We start from the raw sequence: 23,255 nt of genomic DNA on the forward strand, positions 1-23,255 counted from the left end.
ATCTGAAATAAAAACAGAAAATGCTGCAGATGCTCAGCGGGTCAGGCAGCATCTGGTCGATGACCTTTCGTCAGAACTGGAAAATGTTACAGGCTTTAAGCAAGTACAGAGGCAGAGAAAGTGGGGGGGGCGGTGGGGAAGGGGAAGAGGCAAGAACAGCCCTCTGGACTCAACATCAAGTTCAACAATTTCAGATCATAACCACTGCTCCCATTTTCCAGACAGCAGGTGTTGGTAGTGATTCTGCTGCTGCCATTTACACCTCTTCTAGACCCATCTTTTTGTTTCTTTACTTGTCCCATTACTACCCCCTTTTGCCTCGCATAATCATCCCTTTTGTCATTTAAATCACTCCTGCCTTCCACCATATCACAGACCTTGCCTTTTATCTTTACTCCCCTCCCCACTTGCCCTGCCTCTGTACTTGCTTTAAAACCTGTTGCATCTCTATAACATTTTCCAGTTCTTACGAAAGGTCACAGACCCGAAACGTTAACTCGGTTTCCCTCTCCACACTTGCTGCCTGAGCTGCTGAGTATTTCCAGCCATTTTCTGTCACTACCCTCCAGTGGTAGATTGCCAAGCAAGTGTGAGTCCCAGCCTGTGGTCGAGTCCGATGTGTGAAGAGCAGTTATGTGGGCAAGGTTTGACAGGGCTACTGAAACCGAGCAAGGGTTAGAGACTTTAGGAAAGGGAGAAATCCAAATAAAATGCACAGGGTCATACTAATGACTAACACTCCTGTATCCATCACAGGTACTTTATAGGGAAGGGCCAGAAACTGCTTGTGCGGATGACAATGTCCAATTAATACCTGCACATCTTACCAGTGGCGCCTGATATTAATCCTTGGAGACCAAGAGCAGAAATAAGAGTCAAGCCCATCGAATATCAGGTAATTAATCAAATGAAATAGCAAAGCTTGCAATGTTCAAATTCTGTAATGTGATACAAGAGCCTCTGCGGTTATCGCTGTAGAGACGAACACCGTGTAATATTATGCTAACTGACAGCAAGATTAATTATTGTATATTGTATCATTTAATGATCCTCATTCTACTGAGCAGACGCACAACAGCAGACACACTGCCCGTCCACTCAAACACGTGGACCTGTTTAACCCTCTCCCAATAGAGATCCGAGAGACCAGCCCTCGGCAATACATATGACTGTACATAGTATTTTACATCATTGAAACCAGCCATTCGGCCCAACTGGTCCATGCTGGTGTTTATGGCCCGCATGAGCCTCCTCTCACCCTATCAGCCTAACCTTCTATTCCTTTCTCCCTCTTGTGCTTACTTAGCTTCCCCTTAAATGTGCCTATGCTATTCGCCTCGACGACTTCTTGTGGTAGCGAGTTCCACATTCTCACCACTTTCTGGGTGAGGAAGTTTCTCCTGAATTCCCGATTGGATTTATTGGTGACTAACTTGAATTTATGACCCCCCCTAGTTTTGGTCTTCCCTCCAAAAGTGGAAACATCATCTTTACGTCTACCCTATCGAACGCCTTCATAATCTTAACGATCTATGTTACTGGGGTACGCAATGCTCCCAACAATGTACCCTGAAACAAAGCACTCATTCGCTATGTTTAAAACACGTAGTGCCGATTCTCTCCTGGGGAGTGCGACATCCCTCCGGCACCTCACCCGAATGGCCATTCATCGTGAGGCTTTGACTGTGGAGAAGGGGAAATCACAGGCGAACCAGCTCTCACGTGAGGTGTGGGGGTGAGAGAGGAGAGGAGTAGGGGCACTGCACCGCAATCACAAATGGGAATGCTTTTCCCCCTTCCTTGTGCAGGGGTCCGAGGATACCTATAGCCGCCCTGATGATGTCTCAGCTAAACATCAGCAGAGACCAGGTATCCTCACTGTCTCCGAGGCTCTGGGCCACTCTGCACCCACCAGGTCATTGGGAGGGGCGTAAAAGAAAAAGAGAGACGGGGAGGGAGAAATGTATTTAAGAAAGCGGGTCATTGAATCATACAGCACAGAAGGAGGCCATTCAGCCCATTGTGCCTGTGCCGGCTCTTTGAAAGAGCTAGCCAAATAGTTCCACACCCCTGCTCTTTCCCCATAGCCCTGTAAATTTAGCCAATTCCCTTTTGAAAGTTACTATTGAATCTGCTTCCACCACCCTTTCAGGCAGCACATTCCAGATCATAATAACTCGCTGCGTAAAAGAATTTCTCCTCATCTCCCCTCTGGTTGTTTTGCCAATTGTCTTAAAGCTTTGCCCTCTGGTTACCGACCCTCCTGCCAGTGAAAACAGTTCCTCCCTATCTATATCGAAACCCCTCATAATTTTGAACACCTCCATTAAACATCCCCTTAACCGTCTCTGCTCTAAGGAGAATAATCCCAGCTTCTCTAGTCTCTCCGCGTAAGTGTGGGTATAAAAACTAAAAACGGAAAATGGGTGTGCGTTCCCCTTTAAAGGCTGGTGTGAAAATTTTGCAATTTGCAGCTGGAGTATTTAGGTTGAGGAATTGACTTGTAGAAGAGCGGCGCAGACGGTACTCACACGATGGCATCCACTGGCTTTTCGATGTGCGGGGAGGTGCAGCCTAGAATTTCACCTGGCGACAGCGGTTTACACTGCGGGACGCAGATGTCGTATTCTGATCGCAGCTCCTGGCTGGTGGACTGGACAAAGAGAGAGGGAGAGACAGACAGACATTAAGAGGCAGCGGAAGGGGAATAGTACTTCAGAACTACTGAAAGATTAACCATCGAAAGAGACACAAGTTACAGTCAAACCTCATTAGTTGTTTCCCACTGGGAGCAGCTGAAATGGGCCATCAATGGCAATCCCCATAACACCCAGTGACTGCTTCCGGTATCGCACTAGTATTTCCCTAAATTTTACAGCTAATTAGGTAGCAATTCTTTACATTTTTTCATCACCCTTCAGTAACGCCTTGCTTAATGATTATTAAAGTGGGAGTTTTTTTTCTTCAGTAAACCTGCTGTTGATAGCGATGCAGGTTTATTGAAGAAAAAAACCTTGCTGCGTATTTAAGGTGCTATAAACGGATAGAGAAACCAACCAAGTTGTCTCCACTCCCTCCCTTCCTTCCTCCTTATGGAGAAGCATCTGAGGTTGTGGTCTGCATCTCCCCGGCATGGCTCAGCTGAAACTGACCCTTGCTGGCTGGGGCATCCCTTATCTGTTTCTCTCATAGAAACATACAAGATTCAGAGAGGACAGTGACAGGGTAGATGCTGAGAGGCTGTTTCCCCTGGCTGGAGAGTCTAGAACTAGGGGTCATAGTCTCAGGATAAGGACTGAGCTGAGAAGAAATTTCTTAACTCAGAGGGTTGTGAATCTTTGGAATTAACGACCGCAGAGGGCTGTGGATGCTCAGTCATTGGCTATATTCAGGTCTGAGACGATAGCTTGTTGGACTCTGGGGCAATCAAGGGATATGGGGATCGGGCGGGAAAGTGGAGTTGAGGTCGAAGATCAGCCATGATCTTATTGAATGGCGGAGCAGGCTCGAAGGGCCGTATGGACCACTCCTGCTCCTAATTCTTACATTCTTAACCCTGGCGTAAATCTACGCCTTGCCAAGATGCCGCCAGAGTGCCAGCAAGCCGTGTCGCCACGTCAGCCCTACCTGAGCTACCCGTTGGCCAGTACACCAGGTGATTCAATTACATCATCGCAGACTGATCTCTGTAACGTCCTCCAGCCCTACAACGCCCCGCGAGATCTCTGCGCTCCTCCAGTTCTGGCCTCTTGCGCATCCCTGATTTTAATCATTCCACCATTGGCGGCCGTGTCTTCAGCTGCTGAGGCCCTAAGCTCTGGCATTTCCTCCCTAAATCTCTCCGCCTCTCTACCTCTTCTCCTTTAAGACACTCCTTAAATCCTACCTCAAGGACCAAGCTTTTGGTCACCTGTCCTAATATCCCCTTATGTGGCTTGGTGTCAAATTTTGTTTGATAACGCTCCTGTGAAGTGCCTTGGGATGTTTTACTACGTGTAAGGTGCGATATAAATTTGTTGTTGTTGACGTCAAAGACTAGACAACCTTGCTTTCGAATGAGAATTTTTGTCTGTTAAGTCCAAAGCAAGCACAGTCCCAGTGGCTGAGGTAAGGTCTCCATCTGTGAGCCGCACGGACCAAGCAAGATTTGCAGGTTTGAGCGTGGCAAATTAGCCGAATTCTGTTGTGGTGGTGCTGGTAAACTCACAGGGTCCATGAAACCCTGAAGAGTCAGCCGCGGCTCAGTGGGGAGCACTCTCGCCTCTGAATCAGAAAGTCCAGAGACTTCAGCACAAAATCTAGGCTGACATTCCCAGTGAAGATGTGGAGATGCCGGTGTTGGACTGGGATGGACAAATGTGAGAAGTCACCCAACACCAGGTTATAGTCCAACAGTTTTATTTGAAATCACAAGCTTTCGGAGCGCTGCTCCTTCGTCAGGTGAAGTCACTCCACCTGATGAAGGAGCAGCGCTCTGAAAGCTTGTGATTTCAAATAAAGTTGTTGGACTATAACCTGGTGTTGTGTGACTTCTCACACTCCCAGTGAAGTTCTGAGGGAGTGCTGCACTGTCAGAGGCGCCGTCTTTCGGATGAGACGTTAAACCGAGGCCCCGTCTGCCCTCTCTGGTGGATGTAAAAGATCCCTCGACACTCTCCGAAGAGGAGCAGGGGAGTTCTCACCTGTCTCCTGGCCAATATTTATCCCTCAACCAACATCACTAAAAACAGATGAACTGGTCATTTATTTCATTGCTGTTTGTGGAAGCTTGCTGTGGGAAAATTGGATGCAACATTTTCTACATTACAACAGTGACTACACTTCAAAAGTACTTCATTGGCTGTAAAGCGCTTTGGGATGTCCTGAGATCGTGAAAGGCGCTAATGCAAGTCTTTCTTTCTTTTTTGAATCAGGAATAAAACAATAGTTCGGCCCAGGTTCCCGGATCACTATACGGTGGCGATTACTGGAAGTGTGTGCCTGGGCGTTAAGTGAGGCCGTGATCAGGCTTGACCTATAGGTTCTGATGAAAGGTCATCGACCCAAAACGTTAACGCTGTTTCTCTTTCTCCGCAGATGCAGCCTAACCTGCCGAGTGTTTCCAGCATTTTTGTGATTTTTATTTCAGAGCTCCAGCATCTCGCTCTTGTGACCTGTTGACTTTTTTTAGTCATCAGACAGCCTCCCGACACTCGCTGCGGAGAAGGCTGCATGTGAACAGTGGCCACCGGGGGTGGAGAAGCAGAGCGCGTCTCCCTCCCCCTCGGATCCGTACCCCAGTGAGGGAGTCATTGCCTTCGGAAGAGAAAGAAAGACTTGCATTTATAGCGCCTTTCACGACCACCGGACGCCCCAAAGCGCTTTACAGCCAATGAAGTACTGTTTGAAGTGTAGTCACTGTTGTAATGTAGGAAACGCGGCAGCCAATTTGCGCTCAGCAAGGTCCCACAAACAGCAATGTGATAATGACCAGATAATCTGTTCAGTGATGTTGATTGAGGAATAAATAACGGCCAGGACACCGGAGCAAACTCCCCTGCTCTTCTTCGAAATAGTGCCGTGGGGATCTTTTACATCCACCAGAGAGGGCAGACGGGGCCTTGGCTTAATGTCTCATCTGAAAGACGGCACCTCCGACAGTGCAGCGCTCCCTCAGCACTGCACTGGAGTGTCAGTCTAGATTTTTGTGCTCAAGTCTCTGGATTGGGGCTTGAACCCACAACCTTCTGACTCAGAGGCGAGAGTGCTACCCACTGACACTAGAAGAGTGACTGGAGAGAGATGGGGGGGGGGGGGAGGAATAATAAGTGCACACCGACCCCTCTCTAATCCCGCATGACAACATCAATAGCGCATGCCGATAAACCCGGGCCCTACCCTTCATCCGGGGATAACCTCCAAATGATCACCTGTCAAGTGAAGCACAAGAATAATGGACTTCATCAAGTTACAAGGCAGACGGCTGATAAATGCCCAAAATCACCAGAAGGGTTTTGAGAAATATTCATTCATCTCTCCCAGTTTCCGTTCAATGAGGTCAGTTCAAACCAGTCGAGGCAATCTGTCAGAATGTCATTCTGTGAAGTGCTGGGTGGTTGGGGCCCTGGTGCTGAAAAATGCTGCTTCAAACACCATACCCCGTCCCGCTGTGACATTTCAGCAGCAAGTTTGCTCAGGATGCTGGAGCTAATGGAATGAGAATTGATCACATTGATTGCAAACATTACTGCAGCATTGTTGCTGCTTTGTGACAAAGGCAGAGGCCCCAGTTGTAAAAACTCTAGAAAACAAAATTTGAGCTGCGGCAGAGCCTGGATTTATCTACTGACCTCCAGCTGGCCTACAACGCACCTCAGAGCACAAACATTTCAATCGTACCCAGACGTCCCATTTTGTCTTTTGATCGAAATGCCTTTTGCAGTTCAAAAGGGAGCAGAAATAAAGAGGCACCGCAAAAAAAGAGAGAGGAAAGCAACAACTGTCAGGAAAGGCTGAACAGGCTGGGGCGCTTTTCTTTAGAACAGAGAAGACCGAGAGGTGACCCGATAGAGATCTTTAAAATCACGAAGGGGTTTGCTCGGGTAGACCAGAACTAGAGGCCATAAATATAAGATAGTTACTAATAAATCCACTGGGGAATTCAGGAGAAACTTCTTTACCCAGAGAGTGGTGAGAATGTGGAACTCGCTGCCACAAAAAAAAGACATGCATTTATATAGCGCTTTTCACAAACTCAGGACGTCCCAAAGCGCTTTAAAGCCAATGAAGTACTTTTTGATGTGTAGGCACTGTTGTAGTGTAGAAAGTAGTTGAGGCGAAGAGCACAGATGCATTTAAGTGGAAGCTAGATAAACACATGAGGGAGAAAGGAATAGGAGGATATGCTGATTGGGTGAGATCGTGTGGGGCATAAACACTGGCACAGACCTGTTGGGCCAAATGGCCTGTTTCTGTGCTGTAAAATTTGCTGAGTGAAATGCAACAGCAGACAGTTGCCGAGCCGCCCACTGGCCTCTAATCAGACTCCGTCACAGGCAGAGACAATGGCCTCGATTTTAACTGACCCATGGAGTCGGGATTGGAGGCGTGCAGGGGGTTAAAGTCCTGAATTCGGGGGTCCCGACACCATCCCGCCCCAAACCCGCCTCCATGTAAGTTTCAAAGGAGGCGGGTACCCGCCCCGCACTGGGACCCGCCTACCCGAGGCGGGATGGGATTAGTGACAATTAACTGCCTGTTAACAGGTAGTTAACAGGCAGTTTTTAGCCTAATCCCTATTTTAAAGCTTGAAGTGTGGGATTCCTGACGGCTCCAAACCACGCCAAGTTAGAGGAGCCGGGCCGTCGGGTTGAAGGACTTGGAGGGGTCGAGATGTCGGTGTTCAGGTGAGTGATGGGTGCATAAGTGCAAAGGTAAGTGTGTTTGGTATGTGTAAAGTGTGTAAAGAAGTTTAAATTACCTGTACTTACCTTTTCAGCCTTCCTTCCTCTAGGTTTCGGGAGTCCATCATCTAACCGGCACAGAAAACAGAACGGCTGCGAACTGTCAAAAGTGACAGCCTGCAGCTTTCTGTGCCGGAGAGATTTCTAACTGAGTCTGTGTAGAAGGAAAAGGGTAGAAGTAAGACTGTCAGTGTTTGACAGCTTCAAACATCTGTGAAACACTGATATTTCATCTGTCAAAACGTCTTGACAGATGAAATTTCAGTCTGTGACATCACCTGTTGCCGGGTGGCCCTTAATTGGCCTGCTGAGCGGGCTCAACAAGGTCAATCAAGTTAAAATCGCGTGGATTGGCCGCATCTCGATGGAGGCGGGACTACAACCCCGAAAGTTGTGGTCCCGCCGCCTTCCTGACTTCTGAGTGAAAATCACCCCCCGATGTCTGCGAGACTCCATCCCCCGCTCCTTTCTCAGGAGTTTTTTAAACTTCCAAAATATATTGAGCAACATTCAACAAGAAAAATAACTTGTCTTTATATAGTGCCTTTCTGATAGCAAAACGCCCCAAGGCGCTTCACAGAGATGTACTCAGACAAAAATAGACACTGAGCCAAAATTTAGGAGGGGAACTTGGGTCAAAGAGGTGGGTTTTAAGGAGAGCATTAAAGGAGGAGAGGGAGGTGAAGAGGTGGAAGGGGTTTAGGGCAGGATTCCAAAGCGTGGGCCCTAGACCCCTGAAGGCACGGCCGCCAATGGTGTGGCGAAGGAAGGGGAAAATGCACAGGAGACCAGAGTTGGAGGAGCGCAGAGTTCTGGGGGAGCGGGGGGGAGGTGTTGGGGTGGAGGAGGTTCTTCTTCTTAGGCAGTCCCTCGGAACCAAGGATGGCTTGCTTCCACATTAAAAATTAGTTCTCAGGTGATTGATGAGTCCAAGGTGGGACCTACACTCTCTGTCACAGGTGGGGCAGACGGTGGTTGAAGGGGCGGGTGGGTGGGGTGCTTGGGTTGACGTGCGCTCCTTGCGCTGGCTCCCAGCGAAGAGACTCGAGGTATTCGGCGCCTTCCCGGATGCTTCTCCTCCACTTTGTGCGGTCTTGGGCCAGGGATTCCCAGGTGTCGGTGGGGATGAGGATGGAGGAGGTTACAGGGATGGGGAGGGGCGAGTTTTAAATTGTCGGCGTTAAGGGGCCAGGAGCCAACCTGTCCTCGTAATTTGACCCTTTTAGCTCCTTACTGTTGCTGTACTGTACCATCTGAACGGCGGTGTGCTGAAGGGGTTTCTTCTTGCTGCCGTGTTGCAGGGGATGAATATATTTCCAAGGTAGTAACATGTTTGCATGGGATCGCTCTATTGACTAGGTACTGGCAGAAGTCTGGGGAAGTCGCATGAATTGAGTGGCTCAACGTGCAGGAGACCTTGAGAGGCTGAATAGAGCTTTGCACAAAGGGAGCGCCAGAATTGCTCTAACAAATCTTTTACTTTGGTCATCAATTATTGAGGCAATCGGTCAAATATTCAGACACACTAAACTTTCTTAAACGGTTTAGACTGGTAGACCCTGCGAGGCAGCCCCAGGTACCAGCGGTTTCAACAAACTCCTGCGCCAACTACATTTTTCTATTTGACGTACAAGGTGTCAGATTCCCAGCTAATAAATAAAACAAATTCCATGTTTGTTGTACTGGCGCCGACACTTCAATTTTTCTTGTTCCGGAGGAATATTTTGTCCTTACTGAGGTGAGGGGTGACAGTGCTGGATTGTACCTGTCTTGTTTCTCTGTCAAGCCCCTGGGGATGTTTTGCTGTGTGGTCGAGATTCTGTATAAATGCAACTGGGTGCTGAGAATAGAATGCCCTTCTCTCACCCTTTAACAGTTAATGCCCAGGTCAGGTGCCCATGACGTTGATATACAGTAAAGCTCCTGCTGCTCTGCCTTAGCGACATGCTTTACGTTTCACTCCAGTAGGACGCAGGAACATAGGAATTGCGAGGTAAAAAAAGATCACGGTCCATCTGGTTCACCGGTTGGGGGTGGGATTACGCTGGGATTACCCTGGGATAATGCTGGAGTTACGGAGGGGTAATGCTGGGATTACGGTGGGGTTAAGGAGGGGTAATGCTGGGGTTAAGATGGGGTAATGCTGGGATTACGGTGGGGTAATGGTGGGGTTAAGGAGGGGTAATGCTAGGATTATGGTGGGGTAATGCTGGGATTACTGTGGGGTTAAGGAGGGGTAATGCTGGGATTACAGTGGGGTAACCGTGGGGTTAAGGAGGGGCAATGCTGGGATTACGGTGGGGTAATGGTGGGGTTAAGGAGGGGTAATGCTAGGGTTATGGTGGAGTAATGCTGGGATTACTGCAGGGTTAAGGAGGGTAATGCTGGGATTACGGTGGGGTTAAGGAGGGGTAATGCTGGGGTTACTGTGGGGTTGCGGAGGGGTAATGCTGGGGTTACAGTGGGGTCACGCTGGCTGCTCCCTTACCTGCAGTGCTGCCACAAACTGGATGGTGCTGACCAAAGCGAGCGCCGAGCCCTTGGGGAAGTTGAATCGAACCGTGTCAACGAAGTGCGCGCCGTCGATTTTGATATCAACAAACACGTAGAGCATTTTTATTCCAGCCGTTGCGTCAATCGGAACTGAAAGCAAGAAGAACAATGGCAGGTGAGCCCACTGGAGAAAGTCTGAATACAACAACGGTGGCAACATGCACCATCGCAGAGCCCAGAACCAGGGAGACAGCTCACGTGATCCGTCCACCCTTCGAGATTTTCTTCAGTGCCTTAAGGTCCACCCAGCCTTCAAGGCTCTGCTGCCAAAAGCGCAGCCGCAGGGTCCTGCTGCTACCAGGAGGGGATCGGGGATTGGGGATCGGGGCCGCACCCCCACCGTGACTATGCCACCTGATCATCCCTCGCCTCCACCACAAGGCAACATCAGACTCTAATCAGCAGGACTCGGAGCTCCCACCTCGCAGCCTTCATTCCTTGACCAATTGATAGGGTGGGTAGAGAGAAACTATTTCCTCTGGTGGGGAGAGTCCAGAACAAAGGGGAATAACCTTAAAATTAGAGCCAGGCCGTTCAGGGGTGATGTCAGGAAGCACTTCTTCACACAAAGGGTAGTGGAAATCTGGAACTCTCTCCCCCAAAAGACTGCTGACACTGGAGGTCAATTGAAAATGTTAAAACTGAGATTGATAAGACTTTTGTTAGCCAAGAGTGTTAAGCATTACGGAACCAAGGCGGGTAGTTGTAGTTAAGATACAGGTCAGCCATGATCTAATTGAATGATGGAACAGACTCAAGGGGCTGAATGGCCTCCTCCTGTTCCTATGTTCCTTTAGGTTGAGTCTCACTTGTTGTCGCCGTTGATATATTTACAGGTTCCAAACCGCCTCTCCCACCTTCCCCGATGGCCCACGTTTGTTGCCCTGCGATCTCACGGGCCCCCGGGACACCCTCTTGCACCGTGACCCCACTGTAACCCCAGCGTTCCCTCGCGTTACCCCACTGTGCCCACCGGGTCCAGCGCCTGAGAGTGGGATCTGAGGAGTGACACCAGAGGGGATAAAAGGAGCAGCACCCGAGGCCCGAGACCAGCGGTGAGAGCGGGATCTGAGGAGCGACACCAGCGGGGATAAAAGGAGCAGCGCCCGAGGCCCGAGACCAGCGGTGAGAGCGGGATCTGAGGAGCGACACCAGAGGGGATAAAAGGAGCAGCGCCCGAGGCCCGAGACCAGTGGGATCTGAGGAGCAACACCATTGGGGATAAAAGGAGCAGCGCCCGAGGCCCGAGACCAGCAGTGAGAGCGGGATCTGAGGAGCGACACCAGCGGGGATAAAAGGAGCAGCGCCCGAGGCCCGAGACCAGCGGTGAGAGCGGGATCTGAGGAGCGACACCAGAGGGGATAAAAGGAGCAGCGCCCGAGGCCCGAGACCAGCAGTGAGAGCGGGATCTGAGGAGCGACACCAGAGGGGATAAAAGGAGCAGCGCCCGAGGCCCGAGACCAGCGGGAAGAGTGGGATCTGAGGAGCAACACCAATGGGGATAAAAGGAGCAGCGCCCGAGGCCCGGGACCAGCGGGAAGAGTGGGATCTGAGGAGCAACACCAGCGGGGATAAAAGGAGCAGCGCCCGAGGCCCGAGACCAGCGGCGAGAGCGGGATCTGAGGAATGACACCAGAGGGGATAAAGGGAGCAGCGCCCGAGGCCCGAGACCAGCGGGAAGAGTGGGATCTGAGGAGCAACACCAGAGGGGATAAAAGGAGCAGCGCCTGAGGCCCGAGACCAGCAGGAAGAGTGGGATCTGAGGAGCGACACCAGAGGGGATAAAAGGAGCAGCGCCCGAGGCCCGAGACCAGCGGCGAGAGCGGGATCTGAGGAGCAACACCAGAGGGGATAAAAGGAGCAGCGCCCGAGGCCCGAGACCAGCGGTGAGAGCGGGATCTGAGGAGTGACACCAGCGGGGATAAAAGGAGCAGCGCCCGAGGCCCGGGACCAGCGGGAAGAGTGGGATCTGAGGAGCGACACCAGAGGGGATAAAAGGAGCAGCGCCCGAGGCCCGAGACCAGCAGTGAGAGCGGGATCTGAGGAGCGACACCAGAGGGGATAAAAGGAGCAGCGCCCGAGGCCAGCGGGAAGAGTGGGATCTGAGGAGCAACACCAGTGGGGATAAAAGGAGCAGCGCCCGAGGCCCGAGACCAGCGGGATCTGAGCAGCAACACCAGCGGGGATAAAAGGAGCAGCGCCCGAGGCCCGGGACCAGCGGGAAGAGTGGGATCACAGAATCACAGAAAACCTCACAGTACAGATAGAGGCCATTTCGGCCCATCGAGCCTGCATCGACACATATCCTACCCGATCCCCGTAACCCCTACACCAACACATATCCCACCCTATCCCCGTAACCCCACGTATTTAATCCCCCTAACACTAAGGGTCAATTTTTTTTTTATCATAGCCAATCAACCTAACCCGCACATAAAAGGAGCAGCGCCCGAGGCCCGAGACCAGCGGTGAGAGCGGGATCTGAGGAGCAACACCAGAGGGGATAAAAGGAGCTAGCTGAGGGGGGGGAAGAATCAAAGTGTGACATCACAGGAAAGCAGGTAAGTGATTGGTTGGTGAGTATTTCTCTCTTTTTTCTAAACTTGTGCGTTGGTTTAAGAGCCAGGATTAAAAACTAAACATAGGTAATTGATATTTCAAAACTTGAAAACCTAATTAATTAAAAAAAATATAGTAGAGATGGCAGGGCAGGCAATGTGTTGCAGCTGTTGCATGTGGGAGCAAAAGGTAAATCATGCTTGACTAATCTACTGGAATTTTTTGAGGATGTAATTGGTAGAATAGATAAGGGAGAACCAGCGGATGTGGTGTATTTGGGCTTTGGTAAGGTCCCGCATAAGAGATTCACGTACAAAGTTAAAGCACATGGTTGGCAGACAGGAAGCAAAGAGTTGGAATAAACGGGTCTTTCTCCGAGTGGCAGGCAGTGACTAGTGGGGTACCGCAGGGGTCGGTGCTAGGACCCCCAGCTATTCAGAATATATCTTAAAATCTAAGACGAGGGAACTAGATGCAATATCTCCAAGTTTGCAGATGACACAAAGCTGGGTGGGCGTGTGTGCTGTCAGGAGGATGCAGAGACACTCTAGTACGATTTGGACAGGTTGGGTGATTGGGCAGATGCAGTATAATGTGGATAAATGCGAGGTTATCCACTTTGGTGGCAAAAACAGGAAGACAGATTATTATCTGAACAGCAATAGATTGGGAAAAGGGGAAGTGCAACGAGACCTGGGTGTCCTTGTGCACCAGTCGCTGAAGGTAAGCATGCAGGTGCAGCAGGCGGTTAAGAAGGCAAATGGTATGTTGGCCTTCATAGCGAGAGGATTCGAGTACAGGAACAAGGATGTCTTGCTGCAGTTGTACAGGGCCTTGGTGAGACCACACCTTGATCATTGTGTGCAGTTTTGGTCGCCTTATCTGAGGAAGGATGTTCTTGCCATGGAGGGAGTGCAGCGAAGATTCACCAGACTGATACCTGGGATGGCAGGAATGACGTATGAAGAGAGATTGGGTTGATTAGGCTTATATTCGCTAGAGTTTGGAAGAAAGAGAGGGGATCTCATTGAAACTTATAAAATTCTAACAGGGCTAGACAGACTAGATGCAGGAAGGATGTTCCCGATGGCGGGGGAGTCCAGAACCAGGGGTCACAGTCTAAGCATAAGGGGTAAGCCATTTAAGACTGAGATGAGGAGGAATTTCTTCATCCACAGAGTGGTGAACCTGTGGAATTCTCTACCACAGAAGGCAGTGGAGGCCAATTCATTAAATATATTCAAGAAGGAGTTAGATATATTTCTTAAGTCTAAAGGGATCAAGGGATATGGGGAGAAAGCAGAGACAGGGTACTGAATGACATGAATCAGTCATTCATGAAAGAAAGACTTATGTAATAATACTGAACAGCCTACAGGTGGCGCTGTCCAGGGAGAATATAAATACTCGGGCACGGGCCCAGCTTGCGCAGGACATCCTTAACAGGAACTAGTGAAGGACACAGCTAGACCTCCATGTTGTAAAACAGTTGATTAAAGCTTTGTTTAACGCTTTGACCAAGTGCCTAGTAGTTTTCTTACGTCACTGAATTTGGATGATCAGCCATGATATCATTAAATGGGAACAGGCTCGAGGGGCCGAATGGCCTACTCCTGCTCCTATCTTCTATGTTTCTATGACACCAGTGTGATCCACAGCAACCACATCTGCAGTAAGTGTTGGCGGCTTGAGGAACTTCGGCTCAGGGTTGATGAGCTGCAGTTCGAGCTTCAGACACTGCGATACATCAGGGAGGGGGAGAGTTACCTGGACACTGTTCCAGGAAGCAGTCACACCCCTTAGGTTAAATAGTTCTAATTTGGTCCGTTGTCAGGGACAGGAGGGTGTGACTACGAGTGAGGCAGGTATGGGGATCCAGAAGGTAGCATTGGAGGAGCTTCAGCCCTTGCACTTGTCCAACAGGTACGAGGTTCTTACTCCCTGTGTGGACGAGAGCAGGGGCTGCAGGGAGGATGAGCAAACTGACCACAGGGAGCCATTCAAGTTGGGGGAGTAAAAAGAAATGTAGTAGTGATAGGGGACAGTATAGTTAGGGGGATAGATACTGTTCTCTGCAGCCGAGAGCGTGAGCCCCGAAGGCTGTGTTGCCTGCCTGGTGCCAGGGTTAAGGACATCTCCTCTGGGCTGGAGAGGAACCTGGAGTGGGAGGGGAAAGATCCAGTTGTCGTGGTCCACGTAGGTACCAATGACATAGGTAGAACAGAGAAAGCGGTTCTGCTGAGGGAGTATAAGCAGCTAGGGGCTAAATTAAAAAGCAGAACCACAAAGGTAATAATCTCTGGATTACTACCTGAGCCACGAGCAAATTTACATAGGGTAAATAAGATCACGTGTGGCTCAAAGACTGGTGTGGGAGAAATGGGTTTAGATTCATGGGGCACTGGCACCAGTGCTGGGATAAGAGGGAGCTGTTCCGTTTGGACGTGCTTCACTTGAACCATGCTGGGGCTAGAGTCCTGGCGAATCGAATAACTAGGGCTGTAGAGAGGGCTTTAAACTAAATATGTGGGGGGAGGGTTCAGGTGAGCGGGAATTTAAAAAGTCAAAGAGAAAGGAGAAGGTAATAGAGCAGGTAAGCGATGGGGGTAATGGTAACCAGAGTGTGACAGGAAGGGACAGAACGTATAAAAATAAGAGTGCATCAGAAAGTGGGGTCAAAGCACGGAAAAATAGTAAAAAGACAAAATTAAAAGCTCTTTATCTGAATGCACGCAGCATTCGTAACAAGGTAGATGAGTTGATGGCACAAATAGATACAAATGGATATGATCTGATAGCCATTAGAGGCGTGGTTGCAAGGTGACCAAGGCCGGGAACTGAATATTCAGGGTTATTTGACATTTAGGAAGGATAGACAGAAAGGAAAAGGAGGTGGGGTAGCTCTGTTAATAAAGGATGGAATCAGTGCTGTAGTGAGAAATTATATTGGCTCAGAAGAGCAAGATGTAGAATCAGTTTGGGTGGAGATAAGAAATAACAAGGGAAAGAAGTCACTGGTGGGCATAGTCTATAGGCCCCCTAACAGTAGCTACACTGTTGGACAATGCAGTATAAATCAAGAAATAATGGAGGCTTGTAAGAAAGGTACAGCAATAATCATGGGGGATTTTAATCTTCATATTGATTGGACAAATCAAATTGGCCAAGGTAGCCTCGAGGACGAGTTCATAGAGTGTATCCGGGATGGTTTCCTGGAACAATACGTTGTGGAACCAACCAGGGAGCAGGCTATCTTAGATCTGGTACTGTGTAATGAGACAGGATTAATTAATGATCTCATAGTAAAGGATCCTGTAGGAAAGAGTGATAATAGCATGGTTGAATTTCAAATTCAATTGGAGAGTGAGAAAGTTGGGTCTCAAACCAGAGTCCTGATCTTAAATAAAGGTAATTACAAAGGTATGAAGGCAGAGTTGGCTAAAGTGGACTGGGAGAATAGATTAAAGGGCAAGATGGTTGATAAGCAATGGCAGACATTTAAGGAGATATTTCATAACTCTCAACAAAAATATATTCCAGTGAGATGGAAAAACTTCAAGAGAAGGGAGAACCATCTGTGGCTAACTAAGGAAGTAAAGGATGGTATCAAATTGAAAACAAAGGCATACAATGTTGCCAAGATTAGTGGAAGGCCAGAGGATTGGGAATTAAAAAAAAAGCAAAGGACGACTAAAAAAATAATAAAGAGAGAGAAGATGGATTATCAGAGTAAACTAGCAAGAAATATAAAAACAGATAGTAAGAGCTTCTACAGGTATATAAAAAGGAAGAGAGTAGCTAAAGTAAATGTTGGTCCCTTAGAGGATGAGGCTGGGGAATTAATAATGGGGAACAGGGCAATGGCAGAGACTTTGAACAAATATTTTGTATCAGTCTTCACGGTAGAAGACATTAAAACCATCCCAATAGCACATAATCAAGGAGCTATAAGAAGGAGGGAACTTAAAACAATCACTATCACTAAAGAAAAAGTACTCGGTAAAATAATGGGACTAAAGGTGGATATGTTCCCTGGACCTGATGGCCTGCATCCTAGGGTCTTAAAAGAAGGGGCTGCAGAGATAGTGGATGCATTGGTTGCAATCTACCAAAATTCCCTGGATTCTGGAGAGGTCCCAGCAGAATGGAAAATCGCAAATGTAACGCCCCTATTTAAGAAGGGAGGGAGACAGAAAGCAGGAAACTATAGACCAGTTAGCCTGACATCTGTCATTAAGGAAGCAGTAGCAAGACATTTAGAAAATCATAATACAGGTAGACTATCCCTTATCCGCAATTCCGAAATTCGAAAACCTCTGAAAACCGAAAGTTTTTTCGTGGAGCGTAACTCATGCGCACGACATGACCCGAGTAGCGCCAAACATGACCCGACGCGGCCGATGCTTGACCCATGCAGGTGTGAGGCGTCAGTTGTGTCTCAGCGTTGTCACACGTGCATCTGCTGCTCTTTGATATTTTTTGTTTTTTTGTGATTTGTGAAAATGTCAAAAAAAGCTGCAGATACCCCTATGGGTAACAGTGAGAAGCAGAAAAGGAAGCATCTCTCATTATCGATATCGCAGAAAGTGGAGTTATTGCAGAAGCTTGATCGTGGTGTGTCTGTGCGGCGTCTTACTGAAGAATATGGTGTGGGAACTACCACCGTATATGACTTAAAGAAACAGAAAGACAAGTTGTTGAAGTTTTACACTGACAGTGATGACCATAAACTAATGAAAAGTAGGAAAACATTGCAAACCAAATTATTACTGTACAAATAAACTGTAATACTATTTATAGTCTTTATTTATCCCACTCAGTGTGAATATTCATAAGGTTCGCTGCAGAAATATTAATGTGTTTGCTTACGGGGTGCTGCCCAGACCCCCGCTAGGGTGTTACATACTGATTCTGAATACCATTCTGAAATCTGAAAAATTCCAAATTCCGAAAAACATCTGGTCCCAAGGGTTTCGGATAAGGGATAGTGCACCTGTACAGTCAAGCAGAGTCAGCATGGTTTTATGAAAGGGAAATCATGTTTGACAAATTTGCTGGAGTTCTTTGAGGATGTAACGAGCAGGGTGGATAAGGGGAACCAGTGGATGTGGTGTATTTGGATTTCCAGAAGGCATTCGATAAGGTGCCACATAATAGGTTACTGCACAAGATAAGAGCTCACGGGGTTGGGGGTAATATATTAGCATGGCTAGAGGATTGGCTAACTAACAGAAAACAGAGAGTCAGGATAAATGGGTCATATTTGGTAAATGGTAACTAGTGGGGTGCCACAAGGATCAGTGCTGGGGCCTCAACTATTTACAATCCAAATTAATGACTTGGATGAAGGGACCGAGTGTAATGTAGGCAAATTTGCTGATTATACAAAGATAGGTGGGAAAGCAAGTTGTGAAGAGGACACAAAGAATTTGCAAAGGGATACAGACAGGCTAAGTGAGTGGGCAAACATTTGGCAGATGGAGTTGTGATGAAATAACTGTGTTCTGATATTTGTACTTGCACTTGTAATGTCTGGAATGTTCCACTAGGGGGAACCACTAATGCTCCTCCCTGGCCCCGCCCCTCTTCTGGTATGTTCTACCAAGGGCTCGGTCGATGATGGACTCTGTTAACTCTGCCATGATTCTTATTTAATAAAAGGCTTCTGTCTTAAGCTTTAACTTTGGATTCGGGCAGTTATTTGGCACATCAGGAGTATAATGTGGGACAGTGTGAGGTTATCCACTTTGGTAAGAAAAAGAAAAAAGAAAATTATTTAAATGGAAAGAGATTACAAAATGCTGCAGTACAGAGGGACCTGGGGGTCCTTGTGCATGAAACACAAAAAGTTAACATGCAGGTACAGCAAGTAATCAGGAAGGCAAATGGAATGTTGGCCTTTATTGCGAAGAGGTTGGAGTATAAAAGTAGGGCAGTCCTGCTACAACTGTACTCAGGGTATTGGTGAGACCACACCTGGAGTACTGCGTACAGTTTTGGTCTCCTTATTTAAGGAGGGATATACTTGCATTGGAGGCAGTTCAGAGAAGGTTCACGAGGTTGATTCCTGAGATGAGGGGGTTGACTTATGAAGAAAGTTAAAGCAGGTTGAGCCTATACTCATTGCAATTTAGAAGAATGAGAGGTGATCTTATTGAAACATATAAGATTCTGAGGGGGCTTGACAGGGTAGATGCTGAGAGGATGTTTCCCCTCGTGGGGGAATCTAGAACTAGGGGGCATAGTTCCAGAATAAGGGGTCGCCCATTTAAAACTGAGATGAGGAGGAATTTCTTCTCTCAGAGGGTCGTAAATCTGTGGAATTCTCTGCCCCAGAGAGCTGTGTCGGCTGGGTCTTTGAATATATTTAAGGTGGAGATAGACAGGTTTTTGAACAATAAGGGAGTGATGGGTTATGGGGAGTGGGCAGGGAAATGGAGCTGAGCCCAAGATCAGATCAGCCATGATCTCATTAAATGGCGGAGCAGGCTTGAGGGGCCAAATGGCTGACTCCTGCTCCTATTTCTTATGTTATGTTCACATGCCAGTCCAGACACTGTCTAGCTGTCAGTGTCAGCCGTGGCTCAGTGGGTAGCACTCTCGTCCCTCAGTCAGAAGGTTGTGGGCTCAAGTCCAACTCCAGAGACTTGAGCACAAAATCCAGGCTGACACTCCAGTGCAGTGCTGAGGGAGTGCTGCACTGTCGGATATGCCGTCTTTCGGATGAGACGTTAAACCGAGGCCCTGTCTGCTCTCTCAAGTGGACATAAAAGATCCCATGGCACTATTTCGAGTTATCCCCGGTGTCCTGGCCAATATTTATCCCTCAACCAACATCACTGAAAACAGATTATCAGTCCATTTATCTCATTGCTGTTTGTGGGAACTTGCTGTGTGCAAATTGGCTGCCACCTTTGCTACATTACAACTGTGGAAACAATCTAAAGGGGTTGTTGCTTGTGATCATTGTGCAGTATTTCTGCTAATATGCACACAGACATTGTTTGAAGACGGGATCAGACTTGGCTGTGGTCCCCCTCGCCCCTGACCCGGTCCAATAGCCTGTAGATGCTCACTTTTATTAAGTATGCACACGTGGGTGAGAATTTTTTTTATTTGTTCATTCACGGCATGTGGGCGTCGCTGGCAATTATTGCCCATCCCTAATTGCCCTCGAGAAGGTGGTGGTGAGCCACCTTCTTGAACCGCTGCAGTCCATGTGGTGAAGGTACTTCCACAGTTCTATTAGGGAGAGAATTCCAGGATTTTGACCCAGTGATGATGAAGGAACGGCGATATATTTCCAAATCAGGATGGTGTGTGACTTGGGAGGGGAACTTGGTGTTCCCATGCACCTGCTGCCCATGTCCTTCTAGGAGGTACTGCCAAAGAAGCCTTGGCGAGTTATTGCAGTGCATCTTGTAGATGGTACACACTGCAGTCACGGTGCGCCGGTGGTGGAGGGAGTGAATGTTTAAGGTGGTGGATGGGGTGCCAATCAAGCGGGCTGCTTTGTCCTGGATAGTGTCGAGCTTCTTGAGTGTTGTTGGAGCTGCACTCATCCAGGTAAGCAGAGTATTCCATCACACTCCTGACTTGTGCCTTGTAGGTGGTGGAGAGGCTTTGGGAGTCAGGAGGCGAGTCACTCGCCGCAGAATTCCCAGCCTCTGAGGTGAGGCACCAGAAGACTGTCTGCACCTGTTGAACCCTACCCTCGCAAGAGTGAGTAAATACAGGAGGAGGAGGGGAGGCGTAAATTGGGGGTGGGGGGGGGGGGGGCGTTGATGAAATTCAGTCATGCTGGCAGTAGAAAGAGACCCTAAGATATTGCAGGTGCAGAAATGGAGTGGAGCTCGAGAATCGGCACTGTTCAATTTTCTGAGTAAATAAATGTGGTTCGACCTGACCTTTGCAATTCAATAACTTTCACACTAATGGAAAGTGAACAAAAAATCACTCCGACAAATCGTTTCCGATTCACCTTAAAAAATGACAGCTTCAGCCAAATGCATCCATCAGTTGAAGGGACACAGAAAGGGTGACATACTGTACAAACAATTAAACACATGCACCTGCGCCTACACACACACGCACAAAGTGGTACCTCTATCAAAAGGAGAGGGAATAATGGATGTCTGTAATCTCCTCCAGCCCTACAACCTTCCCAAGATCTCTGCACTCCTCCAATTCTGGCCTCCTGCACAACCCCGATTTCCTTCGTTCAATCATTGGCAGCCGTGCATTCAGCTGCCAAGGCCCTAAGTTCTGGGATTCACTCCCCTAGACCTCTCTGCCTCGCTACCTCCATTAGGCCGTTCCTTAAAACCTACCGCTTTGACCGTGCTTTTGGTCATGTGTCCTAATATTAATAATATAAACAAATGCTGGCATGGACTGGTTGGGCTGAATGGCCTGTTTCTGTGCTGCATATTCTATGTAATATCTCTTTATGTGGCTCGGTGTAAAATTTTATTTGATAACACTCCTGTGAAGTGCCTTGGAACGTTTTACTATGTTAAAGGTACTATATAAATGAAAGTTGTTGAGTTACACACTGGAATCTAATCGAACGGTTCGGATGTTTTATATACAGATTAATGAATACCCGGGAATGACTTCCAGGCTTGAGTCCAAATGGTTTATGTGTAGAACAATGGATTCATGGGAGTGATGACAGTGTCCAATCTAATCAAGGGGTTCAACTGATATCATTGGCTATAAAACGCTGAACCTAAGATAACCTAGGTCTTTAATCACCCTCAAGCACTGTTTTGTTATTTTAAAATGTCAAAAGATGTTCCCATTTAACGGGCCAGTTCTTTATTCTGGTCTCTGTGAGTGCCAGTGGTGTTGGTGCATGTGTAGCCCACGAGTCTACACCTCGTATGTGCAAGCACGCACCACACAGTTAGTGACCCTGGCAGTAACACTGCAGGTTTATCAAGAAATAATAGCAAGAAAGATTTACATTTATATAGCACCTCAGGATGTCCTAAAACGCTTTATAGCCAAGTTGACGTGTAGTCACTGTTGTAATGTAGGAAACGTGGCAGCCAATTTGCACACAGCAAGTTCCCACAAACAGCAATGAGATAAATGACCAGATAATCTGTTGTTTTTAGTGATGTTGATTGAGGGATAAATATTGGCCAGGACACCGGGGAGAACTCCCCTGCTCTTCATCGAAATAGTGCCATGGGATCTTTTACGTCCTTGTATCTTTATGGGGCCTCCGTTTAATGTCTCATCCGAAAGACGGCATCTCCGACAGTGCAGCGCACCCTCAGTACTGCACTGGGAGCATATGCCTAGATTTTATGCTCAGATCCCTGGCGTGGGATTTGAACCCGTGGCCTTCTGACTCAGAGGCGAGTGCTACCGACTGAGCCATGATTGACACTGGTGATTGGCGGGGGAATTTCCAGCGTCGAGTCTGTCAGAGCTAGGGCGGGTTTAGACAGGTTAGGGAGGGAGGGTTTAGACAGGTTAGGGAGGGTTTAGACAGGTTAGGGAGGGCGGGTTTAGACAGGTTAGGGAGGGAGGGTTTAGACAGGTTAGGGAGGGAGGGTTTAGACAGGTTAGGGAGGGCGGGTTTAGACAGGTTAGGGAGGGCGGGTTTAGACAGGTTAGGGAGGGAAGGTTTAGACAGGTTAGGGAGGGAAGGTTTAGACAGGTTAGGGAGGGAGGGTTTAGACAGGTTAGGGAGGGAGTGTTTAGACAGGTTAGGGAGGGAGGGTTTAGACAGGTTAGGGAGGGAGGGTTTAGACAGGTTAGGGAGGGAAGGTTTAGACAGGTTAGGGAGGGAAGGTTTAGACAGGTTAGGGAGGGAGGGTACAATGCAGGTTGCCTCAGAGCCCTGGGGAAGAGAACATGCAAAGCATCAAGGTGCTTGTGTCCCGTTGCTATCCAGAAACACCCCCCGCCCAACTGAAAAGCGCCCTCCTGTGAACATCGGGCGAGCACTGGGTCGGGTTGTGATGCCACGTGTGGTCAAACAGCCGCCACTCCCTGTCCCGGTTCAAACACGAGAGATGGCTAGCTGGGTGTGAAATCAGTTGGGTACTGCTAGCACCGGTGGCCCAAGAACATAGGAAGAGGAGTAGGCCATTCAGCCCCTCGAGCCTGTTCCGCCATTCAATTAGATCATGGCTGACCTGTATCTTAACTCCATCGACCCATCCTGGTTCCGTAACTCTTAATACCCTTGCCTAACAAAAATGCATCAGGCAGCAGAAGAGGGAAGATTCGTGGAGTAAGAGAATACACTGGAAAAAAAACTCAACACAATTTAAACAACAATTGCAGTCTGGGTTTAGCCAGAGGAAACCCAGAAATACACAGCGTTAGTGGGTGGGTGAAGAAGTAAGAGGAGAAGAAAACTGAGATCATCAGTTGAAACCTTCAGATGCACAAGATATAAAAAGCTTCGAAGCTCTGGGAACCATCCTGAGTTAATAGCAGCCCTCAACCTGGACAGACAGTGTCGGCTGTTCGTGGGTGGGAGTGCAATTCGGCCCCACTGCGAGACCCTCCCCAATTAAACAGCTTCCCAAGTCTCACTATCTGGGTTTACAGATAAAGACCGGCCACTTGGGTAAGGTACCAGAGGACGAGTGAACACGTGCAGGAAGAGAGTTTAGAAAGGGATGGGGGGTCAGCACCTTCAGGAGGCAGAGAGAGAGGGGAAACAACAACAACTTG

General features: G+C 48.3%; 1 protein-coding gene across 4 annotated transcripts in view; it reads right to left on the minus strand.

Moving 5' to 3' along the window:
• Positions 1–23,255, minus strand: part of dph1 (diphthamide biosynthesis 1) — a 583,177-nt gene that overhangs the window by 286,151 nt on the left and 273,771 nt on the right. For all 4 annotated transcript variants that reach the window (XM_085964755.1, XM_085964756.1, XM_085964754.1 and 1 more), the window contains 2 exons: positions 9,931–10,085; positions 2,532–2,653 (listed from right to left, as the gene is read on the minus strand). In XM_085964755.1, coding sequence (XP_085820881.1) covers positions 2,532–2,653; positions 9,931–10,085 — 277 coding nt within the window. The remainder of the gene's footprint in view (positions 1–2,531; positions 2,654–9,930; positions 10,086–23,255) is intronic.

Source organism: Somniosus microcephalus, chromosome 22, assembly GCF_052327205.1.
Source record: "Somniosus microcephalus isolate GS21.2 chromosome 22, FLI_Smic_1.0, whole genome shotgun sequence".
In the NCBI taxonomy this organism is placed as follows: Eukaryota; Metazoa; Chordata; class Chondrichthyes; order Squaliformes; family Somniosidae; genus Somniosus; species Somniosus microcephalus.